The sequence below is a fragment of the Vipera ursinii genome (assembly GCF_947247035.1).
Source record: "Vipera ursinii genome assembly, chromosome: 3".
NCBI classification, from domain to species: domain Eukaryota; kingdom Metazoa; phylum Chordata; class Lepidosauria; order Squamata; family Viperidae; genus Vipera; species Vipera ursinii.
In genome coordinates this window covers 53309838-53325147 of record NC_139516.1, presented here as the reverse complement: position 1 = coordinate 53325147, position 15310 = coordinate 53309838, and the positions used below count along the sequence as shown (strand labels likewise).

The window sequence follows — 15310 nt, the reverse complement described above, 5'->3', positions numbered from 1 at the left end:
AAGATATTTATGTATTTATTTTTTGCATGCAGTGGTGATTAGAAATACTTGAATGGTGCTATCATTTGCAAATTATCTTGTAATATATCAGTTATTGCATTTAAAATCACAGGACTAGAGTTAATTCAATACATTGCTGGGAAGTTAAAATATAGTTGGATGTGTTGATTAAACAGATACATTATTCACTGTTGTAAAAAGCAGATTTTTTTTCTAGATTGCCTTTGCCAGCCCAACTCGATTGTTGTCTCTATCAAAAATGCTGTAGTATTCTCTTATGAACATATCCCCTAGAATCCAGAGATCCCCGGGAGATGACTGGAAACCAGTCCTGCAATAGCCTGGTATAACCTAGGGAAGGAAGAAAAGAAAAGAAATTAAAAAACAGCCATAAGATTGGATCTGTGCATGGATTATTCAATGAATTAATTATAGTCAAATTTTGCCAAGAAACAAACAAACACAAAAAGCTAAGCAAGTGTTCCCTAGAAAAATTATAAAAGAAGAATAAACTAAATGAAATAATGAAGTAAATGCTGGGGTATGGTATGCAAAGAGATTGTTAGCTACGATGATACCCAAAGGAATAAAAATCAACTGTTCAAGTAAGAAAGCTCTTTAAAAGCTGTAGGGAGATTCCAGACTTGCAAATTGCTTTATGTGCTGCTCCATTGAGAAAATAATTGCACTGCAATTTTATCTTATCTTTGAACTTAGCTAGACAATGGGAAGGATAGTATTGAAATTATTTCTGCTAGTACAAAAAAAAAGTGAATTTATGTGGACATTGTAATAGTACTGTTTTGTATTACTGTCCTTTTAATCCAGGAAGACATTAATAAATATTTATGTTAAGAGTTATTAATATCAACAGCATAAATTTTCAGGAGATAACATTGTTGAGAAATCAGTTAAAAACTTTATAGATTGGTTAGTGCATACTAGACAGTCACTTGTCTGAAATGGTATAGGTTCTCCTGCTTGAGCAGGGGGCTGGACTAGAAGACCTCCAAGGTCCCTTCCAGCTCTATTCTATTCTATTCTATTCTATTCTATTCTATTCTATTCTATTCTATTCTATTCTATTCTATTCTATTCTATTCTATTCTATTCTAAATATTGGTTTGATTCTTTGTGGCGTGTTGTGCAAATCAGCTTATTCCATTTGTTTATTGTTTAAATAATATGTGAACTCAAAAATTGACTAATTCACTAAACATACATGTACAAACTATAAGGAGATTCAGGCTTGGAAGTGGACTCTGTTTTCCACATATCCATCAAGCCCTGAAATAATATCATGGAGAAAATTCCTTCACAGAGTGATTGACTTGATTCTGTGTTATTATTTTGGTGTACAGGTTGCATTAAAAGAACCCACTAATCAGTAAACCCCAGGCATAGATAACATAGGCAGGATTACTCATTGTTTTGGGACACTGCCTGGAATTCCCTGACAGCAGAGCTAAAATTAGGGCCCAGAGTATTTTAGAATTCTTAGAATTATAATCCAACTTATTTGAAGAGTTGAATTTGATAAGAGCTTTTAGTATATTATCAACAGGCATCAATATTTAGTAAATCTAGGATTTCCGGTTTGACTTCATAGTGGTACTGACACAGGAAAGCAGAGCTCTTCATTCCGTGCCTGATTTCACCCTACTAAAAGGGCCTAAAGTCACCCCAAAGAGGCGATGAAGAAGGAGGGGTGCCTTGTTGATCATGGAGAGATGGTATTCTTTCTGTATGATCTGAGGAAAGTCCTCCAAATCGGCAGGGGAAAGACTGGCTGCATCCCTGTGGCCAGCATTCAGCTACTGACAACCGAAGAAACAAAGCACTAACTAGCAGATCATAAAAAGCTTGTTTGGAACTGGGTGAGAATATTGATCCTTTCTTTACTATTTTCAACTGAATTTCCTGGAAAAGGCTCCCAAGAAGCTAAAAACCTCCAAACATAGAAGGAAAGGGATTGTAGCCTCACCCTTCCAGAGAAACGGAAGCGGCATTTAAATCTTTTTATGGGGGACAGAAATACATAATACTGAAGTGGAAACAATATAAAACTACAGCTTTGCTAAATCTGAAAACTGAGATAATTGTTAAGATTTTCTCTTTGAAAAAATAGTGGGGTGAAATATAAGAAATCAACCTTCTGTTTGGAGAGTGGAAAATGGATATAGAATGATATCTAGTGGTGGATTAGAATATACAACTGCAAGGACTGAAGTTAATCTGGTGAGAAGCTGAGAAACAGATAATAACCTAGTTTCTTGGCTGCTCGGTAACTCCTAACTTAACAGAGAACAGCTGAAATAGAAGATTTGACCTACCAGAGGGGACATTATGTGATTAAATATTTATTTGAATATGATTAAAAGAATGGATAGCCCTTAGATATAATTAGACTTTTATAATAAGAAAGATATGATTTATAATTAGAATAGCACTTTTTAATATAATATTTGGTAAGTCTAGTGCAGAGATGCCAGGAATTGTAGGAGATAACCAGGCTGAATCCGAGGGAGGGGTCAAATGTTTCATAAGTCATGAATCCTTGCGAATATCTGCGAACCCACAAAAGATCTAATTCTAACTCCAGCCCACCTTTAATGCCTCTTAATTCCTGTTGATTTCTCTTGACCATTAGTAGCTCAGATTTTGTAGAGAAGTTAAGCTTGCAATAAATCTTTGTAATCATTTGAAGTGCCTGAATCTTCTGATTTCCCTAGCATTTGACAGTTATGCTGGGAAGGATCTTCCAAGCAAATCAGATTTGGGCCTTTGTTTTACTGCTCTTCTTGTGCTTTTCATTTTATTGTGGAAACAACTGTGGTATGCTAGGATAGTTGGACGTAGCAGTATTTGGAATAAAAGAGTAGTAAAACTTGCCAGACTACAACTTTATATCTCATATACTTTCCACATAAAATAGATCATGTTCTATTTAGATCAGCGCCCCCCCCCAACCTTTTGGGCACCAGGGACCAGTTCTGTGGAGAAAGGTTTTTCCATGAACCTGAGGGATTGTGGTTTTGTGTGCTGCCTGCATCCCACGGATGGGGCTTCGCTTGTTTGCACAGCCTGGTTGCTGGCATGTTGTGGACCAATGCTGGTCCATGGACCTGGAGTAGTGGACCACTGATCTAGAGATTAAGAAGCACTGATCTAAATTATACACCACTCTTTTTCCTTTAGGGTAATCCTTTGACTTCAAGTAGCTAAAATTTGAAAAGTGAGCAGCTTTTTTTTCTCATTGCCATTGTAAAAACACATAGTGTGGTTTTAAAAAGAAAATGCAGAAATTGAGATTTTGCAATTTTCTATGCAAAGAGGAACTGAGGGGAAAACAGCATTATTTTCTTCCACATTTTGTCTTTCCTGGAACAGCTAAACAAAGACTTGCAACACCTGATATCATACTGCAACTTTTGGATCAAAAAATCTTGACAGTGATAAGCACGTAACTGGCAGGACAAAATGACTAAAAGTCAAAAACCTTATTCAAGAATAAAATCTATGTTAATGTCACAATATCCGAGTACAGGTATGGTTGCTCTTCCAAAGAGCACCTTTATCCTTGAATTTGAGATGCACCTCAAAAGAGCATCTCCAGCCCTTGTAACCCAACTGTATTACTAATAATATTTCTTACAACAGATTGCCTCCATCTTTCCATTTTTATCTCTTGCCTTGGACAGACCAGGCACTTGCAATCTGCATACAGCTAGTTGTAATCAGGCATTGAGTATAAATCCAAATCTATTATGTACCTGTTGAGTATAAGCTGAAGGCTTCAGTGGATAGTGGATTCCATTGATCACAAAAACAACATCAGGCAGGTTGGAGAGATTGCTGCAGTTGTTTACAGACTATACAAAACAAGGAAGAGTATTCTTGAATTATTCTGATCACAACATATAATATTTTTTTTAAAAAAAATCACAAAATGCAACATTTTTGCTCCAGATACGAAATCTCAAGAAAGTAAAATTGCTGTCTTAAGTGGTAACTCATTATTAAGTTTATTAAGTGTTACGTCTCAAAGGTGCTTTTTCAAAAGGCAATTGGACTTTCTTTGTTTTTCCTTAAAGATGTTTCGCTTCTCATCCAAGATGAGAAGATCTTGGATGAGAAACTAAACATCTTCAAGGAAAAACAAAAAAAAATATCCAGTTACCTTTTGAAAAAGCACCTTTGTGACTATCATGACCTAGGTGACTGAGAATCTCCATAGACGTTGAATGTTATGCTTGAGGTGAACACCACCTTGCAAATTGAGATAATTTCCATTACTTTGATTACATGATAAATGCAGGATGTGTTTTTTTAAAAAAAAATTCTAGGGAGATTTAATATTTTTATTATTTAATTTTTTTAGATCCATAATCCATGGTCATCTCATACACATTTTGAGTAAAACACAACTTTATCTTAACAGGACTATCAAATTTACATTTGAATTTTAATGAAATATATAGGCAGAAATCTGCTGAAATGGAAAACCACAATGCAAACTGAGCAGTAATACAAATCAGATATCTACCAATCTACATATTTCTACACCTAACCTCTCACACCTGGTATTGTAAGGACATCAGTGTGACGAGGATGAATAGAAGAGTCTTTCAAACATAATGAATTGCAAATACAATGGCAGAGAATAAGGGGTTTAATCTTACCTGCCCCTGATTAGCTCCAATGGCATTTAGGATGCTATTTATGGAGGATGGTGGACCAGCCAAGAGGGAGGTACCTGTGTCAACAATTGCTTGACAGCCACTGTTGCAGGCAATCTTCTCACCATTCACTAAAACACTAAGAAACAGAAATTGTGTGATGGTGATACTTATTAAAATATAATTACTGTGTTCCTTAAAAAGTTAACATGAGGTGACTAATACGGTTCTATACTACAGAATTAGACAAGGCAAAACCAGGATATCAGCTTGAAACTGCAGAAAGCAGTTATAATAAATGTAGCTGGGAAGCCCTTTAGAGCAGGAAACTCTGCTCTTCCAGTATGTAATATGCCATGTGTAATCAACATTTTCATTCCAGCAGATGTGAGCTTAACTTTTCTTTCTTTCTTTTCACTTCTTATCCCTTCAGGTTATGAATCTTAAAAGTATTTGATAAAACTTTCTGGTGTCCATCAGCAGTGCTTTTTTTGTAAAAGAAAAAGGTGCCGGAATTCACACATGTCATACAACCTGCCTTGCCTACCCTACAAGGTTCCATCCAAAAAAGGTGCCGGAACTCCGTTCTGAGCATTCTATGACAAAAAAAGCCCTGTCCAGCAATAATGAAAAATAGTAATAAAGAACTCAATCTAGATATAGATATAAATATAGATATAGATATAGATATTATTTATAATCTAAATAACTTATAGCAAATCCTGCTTACCTGTCCATTGAAATCTGCCAGTATGTTTGTTGACTCACTGGTATCCAGTTAATAGAACCAGTATAATGAGAATGATCTATTCCACCAAAAGTGATCACGCTCCCAGTTGCTTTTCTGAAACATGAATATATGGTATGAAGTTGCCAAGCCATTTGATGCACGTTAAGTGTCCCATGTCACAAAATTAAAAAAAGATTCCTCATTCTCACATGCAACAAAAACAACAACAACAAAAGGAACGGCTTGCACTTTCCCACTCCACCCATCTGTTCAAGTCTTTTCTTCACTGTGTGCATATTTGCCCATGAAAAAAAAGTCTGGGTGGTTGAACTGCAAAGTCATCAAACCACCATTTTCTGCAAAGGACCAGGTAGAACAGCTCAAGTCCAGGAGCCAGGATAGAAGATCTCCCCAATAAAGAAACAGTCTGTTCATAAGTTCTATGGAGTTCCAGGTTTTCAAAGAATTGCAAAAGGAAATATCAATTTCAACAAAACCATAGTTGGCCAGAAATCCATTGGTTCAGCTCTCTACTACTCCTGTTAGTAGACAGCTGAGCCAATAATAGAGACATTGTGGAATCAGAGACATCCCATGCTATTTTAAACTTAATGAAGAATCATCAAGACAATTTGCCATGAGAAGTCCCAAAGATGCTTTTCCAAAAGATAATTGGACTTTTTTGGGTTTTTCCTTGAAAACGTTTAACTTCTCATTCAAGAAGCTTCTTCTGAACTGAAGAAACTTCTTGGATGAGAAGCAAAACATTTTCAAGGAAATAACCAAGAAAGTCCAGTTGCCTTTTGGAAAAGCACCTTTGGGGCAACTGTGACCAGGATGATTGAGAATCCCCATACACATTTTGCCGTGAGAAGATTGGCCTTTGCACAGATGCAAGCACAGTGGAATAACAGCTGTCTTATTCTGTGTTGTTAATTTTTTTTTAACTACAACCCATGGCCATCTCATACTCTTTAAGAATACAACCCAATTCTTTGTTATTCAGGTGACATAACTGGGCTGTCAAAGAAATATATTCCATTCCAACCACTAACAAAACTGGTAGATAAAAATATCATTTACCGGCTAAGATAAACAGAAAACAAGTTTTGTTGCACTAAACCTTCTTTCATCAAATTATCAAAGACAGGAGTTGCTTGGTCAACTGAAATTGAAGGGTAGGCTAAGCCCAGGATTCCATCAAACTTTGCATAGGTAAAAATAATTCCTGGTTCTACAGTGCTCAGACCGAAAGGTTGATTGGTATCAATGTAGCTGGACACCTAGAAGAGAAACAAAGTATTCCTTTATCTATTAACCTGATGAACTGAAGAGCAGACTTTTAATACTAGTATCATGAATGATGGCAACCCTCATAAGCCTATGCTCATATTCTTCAGAACACAATTAAATTAATAACTATTGTGGCTTCGAGACAATAACTGAGTCAGCCAGGACTTTTTACTAATTAATTAAAATTATTCAAGAGGCTGAATCTGCCCCAAACCAGTATAAATTCTATTTCATTATGATCTCAGGCTCCAAGGTAAATGTGTAGCTGCTGGCATCATGCGTAGAACTTAGTGTGAGCTACTCTTTGCATGTCATTTCTGTCATTTTTCCATCCTTCGCAGAAATGAGCATAAGATTTGACCTTGTTACTGGGATGTTGATGGGCTGGGTCAGTGAAGGCAAGTTGGTGCCCATAACCATGAATTTGAAACTCCACCTTTAAAAAAACACACACACACACATCATCCCTTTAAAAAGGCTAGGAGATTTGATCACCTAGTTGTGGCTGTCATCTGGATATATATTTTTTGAACCACTACCCAGAACAACCTTGCCTTGCTATCTCTAATATGCTTAGGTACCATAATGTAACATGTGAGGTTGAACTCTAGATCAGGGGTCTTCAGACTTGGCCCTTTTATGACTTGTGGACTTCAACTTCCAGAATTCCTCAGCCAGCGCGCCTGGCTGAGGAATTCTGGGAGTTGAAGTCCACAAGTCATAAAACGGCCAAGTTTGAAGACCTCTGATCTAGATAGTATACAACTTTTTAAAATAATAACAAAGAGAACCTATAAGAAGCATAACCATGCACATCCAGAGCAAACAATTCCTTGGAGAAATGTAATGCTATACAGTAGGGTTAAACATCCATCCTGTGCCCAGGGAACAGTCTGGGTTTCAGAGATTTCTTGAACATCATGGGGTGAGGGTCATATAAATCTCTAGGGAAATGCTGGCCCAGAGGGCAGATATGAAGAAAGAAAAGGTGCCCTTCCTAGACCAGATATCTACCACCAGATGATCCTGTTTAATGAAGAAGACCCCATTAAATTCAATGAACTCAATTCCATTATTGGATATTGGATGCCACCAATATTCATTGGATATGGATAGAGTTTTCCTTAATATCTCAACCCATATAACATCACAAACTGTACCAGGTTTTTAAATGCAATACCCACAATGAGGATCAAATTTAGAATTTTTGTTTTTTTGTTTTTAAATTGCTTTCTTTATACACCCAAGATTCTATTTAATCAAGAATGAATTTTCTCAAACTGCAACATATAGTGAGCAGAGAGAGAGAGAGGGCAGAAAAAGTCTGTGCACAGAGTGAGTGAAGTGACTGGAGAGAAAAGTTGGAGAAAGTTCTCGGTCAGTTGAGAAAAAAGAAGAAAAAATCTAAGAGTAGCTTTCCGGGAAGAAGGGAAATGAAGACTCTGAGGGATGAGAACTCTACCCAAGACCCAGGTCAGGGAGGATGGAATAGTCAGTGGTAAAGCTCTGGTCTTTTTTTTTTTTTTTTGAAGACCTACTGCTTCCCAAGTGGAGAGGCAGTAGAGCTTCAATTGAGCAGATCCAGGAGAAAGTCAAACAGTGCTTAACATAGTATAGAAAATTTCCTTTCCTTTCCTTTCCTTTCCTTTCCTTTCCTTTCCTTTCCTTTCCTTTCCTTTCCTTTCCTTTCCTTTCCTTTCCTTTCCTTTCCTTTCCTTTCCTTTCCTTTCCTTTCCTTTCCTTTCCCTCTCTCTCTCTCTCTCTCTCTCTCTCTCTCTCTCTCTCTCTCTCTCTCTCTCTCTCTCTCTCTCTCTCTCTCTCTCTCTCTCTCTCTCTCTCTCTCTTGTCAAGCCCAGAAAAGGGAGATGAAATTGGGTAAAAGGGGAAGGAAAACAAGTCACCCAGAGTCACCCTAAAGGGGAGATTCATGACATAGAAATTTAAAAAATAAATCAGCTAGCAGAAAAGCTGGAAGGAAATATATTCTCTGGGAGGGAGACACATAGGAGGAAACCTGACACCTGGCAAAAACCAGGACTGAGTTGTAAATATGTTGTAAACAGCCTAATTGCAAATAGTAAAAAAGCATAAAAGCTTCCACTGTTTTACTGCATCAATTGCCACCCTTACTACCAGTTCAAAAAGAATCTTCTTATACTGTTGATACTACTGTATTAAAACCTCAGGAGGAAAGAAGGAGAATTATGAATATCTTTTTTTAACTCCCAGAATTGCTATGAACCACAACATTGTTAGAAATAGACTTTGTTAGCCGTTTATTATCTGCTCATCTTTTAGGTACCTAAAGAATGCTTGGTTTTACCTTCACTGTGTCATATCCTAACACGCCTTCCATGTTTCCTGTGCCATAGGCAATGGCCATAGTCTGTTGTGTGCTCTTGAAAGTAGAAGAAAGACTTGGGTTAAATCGTTGGTGTTTTCCTAAATGTAAAAAACAAAACACCAGTCATTAATTAATATCAAAATATCTTTTAATCAATGGTGGGTATCAAACTCAGTATAATATAAATTTCTTCCTGAAGAAAAACATTGCAACATTTTACAGTGCAGAGCATTTGAAATATATTATTATTCGCCTATTAAAAGGAAAAGCCACATAAATGGTTAATAAAACTAGTGGATATAATTATTTACTAGAGGAATGTCACTTAATATTAAAAGGAATGTTATTTCTGGAAAATACGATCGGTTACTCTTTGTGTCAGTCTTCAAATAAGGAAATTGATTTTAATTACTATCTTGAAACCTTTTGCTGAAAATTACCCTGTGCTTTTACAAATTAAAATTTGCCTACGCAGTCACATATCAAATCCCATAATATTCAGTGGAACATACAGTATTCCTTAGAAGATTGCTACCCAAAGGCTATGCATGTTTATTGTTAGAAGCCAAATTCCATTGTGCTCAGTGGGCCTTATTCTTAAAATCCCACTGCCAATCTTTCCTGATTCTAATTTAAAGTTCATGGGATGTTGTCGTCTACCATTCTAAACCTTTTTGAATCTTAGATGCATATGTTGTTATGGAACATTTATAGGGTTGGGAATGCCCCGCTGATCAGTATCTGCCCTTTATGGACAGCCTTGAACAGAAACAGGCAAAGTAACCAGCAAAAAGATGACCAGAAATCAACGGCTTTGGAGAGTCCTTGGTGCTCTTTTAGCTTGGTTTTTTGTTTGTTTGTTTGTTTGTTTTTTGCAAATGTTTTATTCAATGCTACCACTGAAAATGTTGCCTCATCAGGTAAAAAAAATGTCTGCAAGAAACCAACCAAGTTCAGAGAGCAGCAAGAACTCCACCATTGAACCCTGAGCTATATATATATTCCATTGGTATCAACTGCTTTATCATGCCCACTTCTTGCCTAACCCTGTATCCTTCCACTAATCTTTTAAAAAATAAAATGAAATAAAATAAGCATATTTCTACTCCTGGGATCGTCACAATAGCATGATAACGATCCTTATTTTGTTCCTTTAAGTTATTGTTTGGTCCACTTTTCAAGCCAGCACAGTGGTAAAAAGCAGTGGGTAGGCGAGGAGCGAGGCAGGCAAGATGTCCTCCCCACAGAAACACAGGCCATCCTGTGTCGAATGCTTTTCCCTCTGGGCTGCAAAATGGGTTCCCTCATTTCTAAGAAAGCCAGTGCTAGCTGTGTATTCTGCTACAGCGGCTTGCCTTCAGGAGAGCTTGGTGAGATTTCAGGGAGCAAAGCACCTCATGCCATTATCAGATCGGCATCCCTGTTTAGAGAATTTCTTCATTAGAGTAATGGCTTCAAGCATTTTTTCCCCATCTTGCAGGATTTTCTGGCTATGATGCAATGAAACTGCATCTTTGATAGCTTTCACTGCTACCCAGGAAATATAATGAAATTTAGTACATCCATGAACCCAGTTGATCCACTTTGATGGAGACAGTTACTTACTACATGCTTCACTTTTGCAGAAAACAGATGGTACCCAGAGATTTGATGATCCAGTGTCAAACACAACAGTGAATTCCTGTGGTGGTGTTCCAATGTAGATTGTTCCGTAGTACTGGCACTGTTAATTTGTAAATAATAAATATATGCTGGAAGACCTGAGTACAGTAGATCAGTGGCGTAGCGTGGGTTGTCAGCACCCGGGGCAAGCACCCGGCCGCTGCACTGTCCCTCCCCCAGATAGTCCCTTGCTCTCTCTCCGGACCGCACCGCACGCCTGGCACCCCCCCTCCACAGTGGGTGGCGACCCGGCGGCTCGGATCGGATTCGCACAGCCAGCACTGCAGTGAGAGAGAGTGAGTGAGCCAGGCAGGGGCAGAGAGCTGTGAGTGCGAGCGCGCCCCCCCAGATGTTGCGCCCGGTGCGGCCAGCCCCCCCTGCACCCCCCACGCTACGCCACTGCAGTAGATATTTTTTCCCAATATTTTAATATTGACGTGTGAGATAAACATGAAATAAAGCAAGAGAAAAAATATCTACAGAAGGGAATAGTACAAAAAGGTGGGAATTACACAAAATAGAAACCAGATGAATAAACAGAATGTGTAAATGCTATCTCCGTGTGTCACCCTTTTAGCTACATAAATAAGAATAATTGAGCTAGCATTATTTTACTTGCACTTTGACATCTATAATGGTAAAATAATTTTCAGTTTTCAAAATTGTTTAAATATCAGTTTTTATCACAGGCAATTAATAATGCATATTTGGGAAAAGGTTTTTCCATGTCAAAACATACTCTCTGGACACATGGCTGCAAGCTAGAGAGCACCAAGGACTCCACAGATCAACCCTGAGTTACATATATTCTCTTCTATTGGCTAATCAAAAGAAAACCAGCAACTTACATCTAAATAGTTCAAGAGCGGTTCATCAGCTAGCTGACCAGGATTGAAAACAACTGGAGAATGTTTGGTGTACTTAGTAGTAATGTCATAATGATGTTTTTGTAGAAGTTTTTCCAGCAAATTATTCCTTCTAAGAATATCTCTAAGTTTCTCTCCTTTCCAGATGGGAATCCTGGCATAGAAGAACAAAATGAATAGATTCTAAGTCTGTTTCACATTGTCATCCACCCTATCTCTAAATTAAATAAAAACAGTTATGGATTTAAATCAAACATCATGGGCTTTGAACTTGACCCCAGCAGCAAAAATATTAATATAGCCTACACTCATGAATATAACAAACCATATATCCAAAAGATTTGCAAAAATGTAAGAGATGATACGACTGCCTAAAGGAAATGCTGCAAGTTAATTTATTCTACCTTTAAACTTTAAAAGCATTAGTTAAAAGTTTTAACTAGTTTCTAGATATTTAGTATCTGATTTAGGTAATATTTAAGATGACTTTTACATCTTAAAGGTAAAGGTAAAGTTTCCCCCACACATGCGTGCTAGTCATTTCCAATTCTAGGGGCCAGTGCTCATCTCCGTTTCAAAGCCGAAGAGCCAGCGCTTGTCCAAGGATGACTCTGTGGTCATGTGGCCGGCATGACTAGATGCCAAAGGCCCATGGAACGCTGTTACCTTCCCACCATAGTGGTCCCTATTTTTCTACTTGCATTTTTACGTGCTTTCGAACTGCTAGATTGGCAGAAGCTGGGACAAGTAACAGGCGCTCACTTTGTTATGCGGCACTCGGGATTCGACCCGCCAAACTGCTGACCTTCTGATCGACAAGCTCGGCGCCCTAACCCACTGAGCCACCACGTTTACATTACACAAAACCAAAAATGTATAATAATGCCTTTAATATTGCCTCAAATCTGCTTTCTCTTTGCATTGTATTGTATTAAAATAACAATGTAATTTTAATTCTGAATATACTATCCATAGTTTATCTCCCCTGTACTGCCAGAATAGAAAGTTCACAAATAAATCAATTAAACAAGCAAACAATTGCAGCTGTCAGTGATGAAAATATTAGTAATAAAATGAGGACTGACTGAACAAAGCATTCAGAAAAAGCCACAAGAGCGAAGAGAATTGCTAGGTGCTTCATGATGCTCCTTCCACCAAAGATGCGCCAGTTGTGCTGTGCCTGCTCTACATCGTGTTGCTATTTTATAGCTACTGGAATAATACCCACTTTCATTTGAATAACAGGTTATCATAATTCAACAAAGAAACTCTAATCTCCGGTAACCAATTCACTTTGTTCTCTATAAATATATCAAAATCTTATCAAGGTACATATCCTTTGCTGTAGTGACTACATTGCCAATCATTCTGTTTCAGAGTAGCTTGTGATTTGAATGTATGGGCAGGATTTAGCAGCTGCATACTTATCACAATATAACATTCATTTCAAATAACATTACTGGCATCCTCAACTGTAGATCTGTACTGATAGAATTGTTTAAGACTGGGGTATGATTCTGTGCCTTAGATGCTATATCCTTGTCATTGTCCTTTTGGAATCATTTTTGTTCTCTTTATTCCAATATTACTTTTCTTAACTAGGCATGATGCACATAAAACAGTGGTGGGATTCAGCCAGTTCGCACCACTTCAGCAGAACCGGTAGCTAATTTTTTGTTGCCCAGGCCCAGAATGGATTCCTGGAAGCGGCATCCACACAGAAAACCAGTTGTTCACATATTTGAATCCCACCACTGACATAAAACCACATTAAAAGCACAGATATAAACAATTTGAGGGGTTCACAACAGTTCTGAATCAAACCCAGGACAGTGCCCAAAAGCAGAAAATAAAAATTGGACTTGATTTGTAATCTGATGAATTGAAATATGATTTGTTGCTGCCAGAGATGATGAAGAAAAACTGCTCTGTTATAGCTTTGGCAGAAAAAATGAAAAAGGACACAAAAAATTCAGAGATAATGGAACTGATATGTGATGGACTGGATTCTCTTGGCCAGATTGCTGTGTTTGAACAATGGGTGTTGCAGAGATATTTACATCAAAGACTCATAGTACTGGTGAATGAGATGCAATTGTTGGGAAAATCCTTAACTAATGGCATTATTACTCAGAGTAATCTAAGGAATGATTTTATTATTAAGAGTCAAACGAAGATATTTGATCAGATGTGATAATTGGGGTGGTTTGTGGTAGATAAGAAACTGTGATAGACTTTCTAAGAGTTCATTATGATTACAGATTGTTAACACAGAATTCTGAAGTTTAATTTTGTTGTTGATTAACCTAGCTATTTTTTCTACATATATATGGTATAATAGATGTATCACAAGTGAATTGGTTACTAATAGATGTAGAAGTTTATAAATCTTAGACCTCTTTGTAAGAGGAGAAAGCTACTATTGCAGTAACATATTTGTCAGTGCTCAACTAGGGAGGATAATACGAGTTTCTGTTTTTTGTTTTTTAATCCACATTTTTAATGATTTAGTTTAGTTTTGTCTCATTTTTGTAATTTTTTTCTTGTTTTTTTTCCCCTTTGGAGTTTGTGTTTTAATTTTCTGTGAAAAAATAAAAAATAAACTAAAAAAGGAACATTAATCAAAAAATTGTAAATGCCAGCCCAAAATATCCAGTTGTTCTCATTCTTGATCGTCAAACATATCATGAAGGATTTGTACACAGTGAGATAAGGTTATTGTGAACATAAATTTATACAAAGTAGAATTTATAAATGTATTCATAATCTGGGTATAAAGAGAGAAAAAATAGGTATTTCTGGCACATGCTTTCTTTCCAACGAACTATAGGAAATGTTCATACCTTGACAGCATTTTGTACATTGTTGATTTACTGTGTAATCTCCAATAGGACTTTACTATTATGTAAATGCAGACTTACTCTGCTTACAACAGACATATTGAAATTAATGGAGTTTATATTAAATGAAACCTCATTAATTTCAACTGATCTTGTGGTTAGATTTCATTCTATTGCTATATTATTGTTTACACAATAAAAAACCTTATATAAGCATGCTTATCTTAAATAAATATAGCTCTTTCTCACTTTAACTGGATTGAACTCTGTTCAGTGAGCATCCTAGTCTTATATTTTCATAAATGGCAAAGACTATGAAGAAAGTAAATTATTGGGAAGGGGGGGAGGAAGGGCTGGAGAATGCCCCTCCTTATGTATTACGACCTTGTGTATTTTTCCAGTTCTTATGGTTCCAAAGCAAATGTTCACTTTTATCTGAAGTCCTTGACACATATCTTTTGAGCTAGGAAAGTTGATATTACATTAAGATATTGGCATAATAATAATAATTAATATTATTATTAGTTCAATGTGAGGACATACCCGAACCTCTTAACAAGCCCTGCTAGCCTGTTAACCACACATGATGTTGGTGAAATGTGTCTGAAGCTTTACAATAGCATCCTTTTTTTTGTATCAGTGAGAATTTAAAATTAGAGTAATAAAATCTTCAGATTTGCATGATCTCTCTCCAATAGTCTCTTCCAGTTTCTTAATGTTCCTGTTGCTTGAAAACTACACATGAACTGTATTGCTGTTATTTATTTGTCCCACCAAATCAATCTTAGTTAGATTTGCTTGTTACAATATTTTTCCTTAACTATTCCATAGCCCAAGGCTCAAAGAACTGGTGTATCCATGATTAGTTTTCATGTGATATATCTGTAATTCCCTGC

The 15310-nt window shown here is 36.9% G+C and overlaps 1 protein-coding gene across 1 annotated transcript; it reads right to left on the bottom strand.

The window, feature by feature from the left end:
* Positions 1-213: 213 nt before the first annotated feature.
* On the bottom strand, positions 214-14437 carry LOC310638858 (embryonic pepsinogen-like; the record flags this gene model as incomplete). Its single annotated transcript, XM_083360219.1, has 9 exons — positions 214-351; positions 3774-3872; positions 4683-4818; positions 5410-5523; positions 6493-6692; positions 9026-9144; positions 10652-10769; positions 11557-11728; positions 14418-14437. The coding sequence occupies 9 exons, from the start codon at positions 14435-14437 to the stop codon at positions 214-216; spliced, it is 1116 nt and encodes a 371-aa protein (XP_083216345.1).
* Positions 14438-15310: the final 873 nt, after the last annotated feature.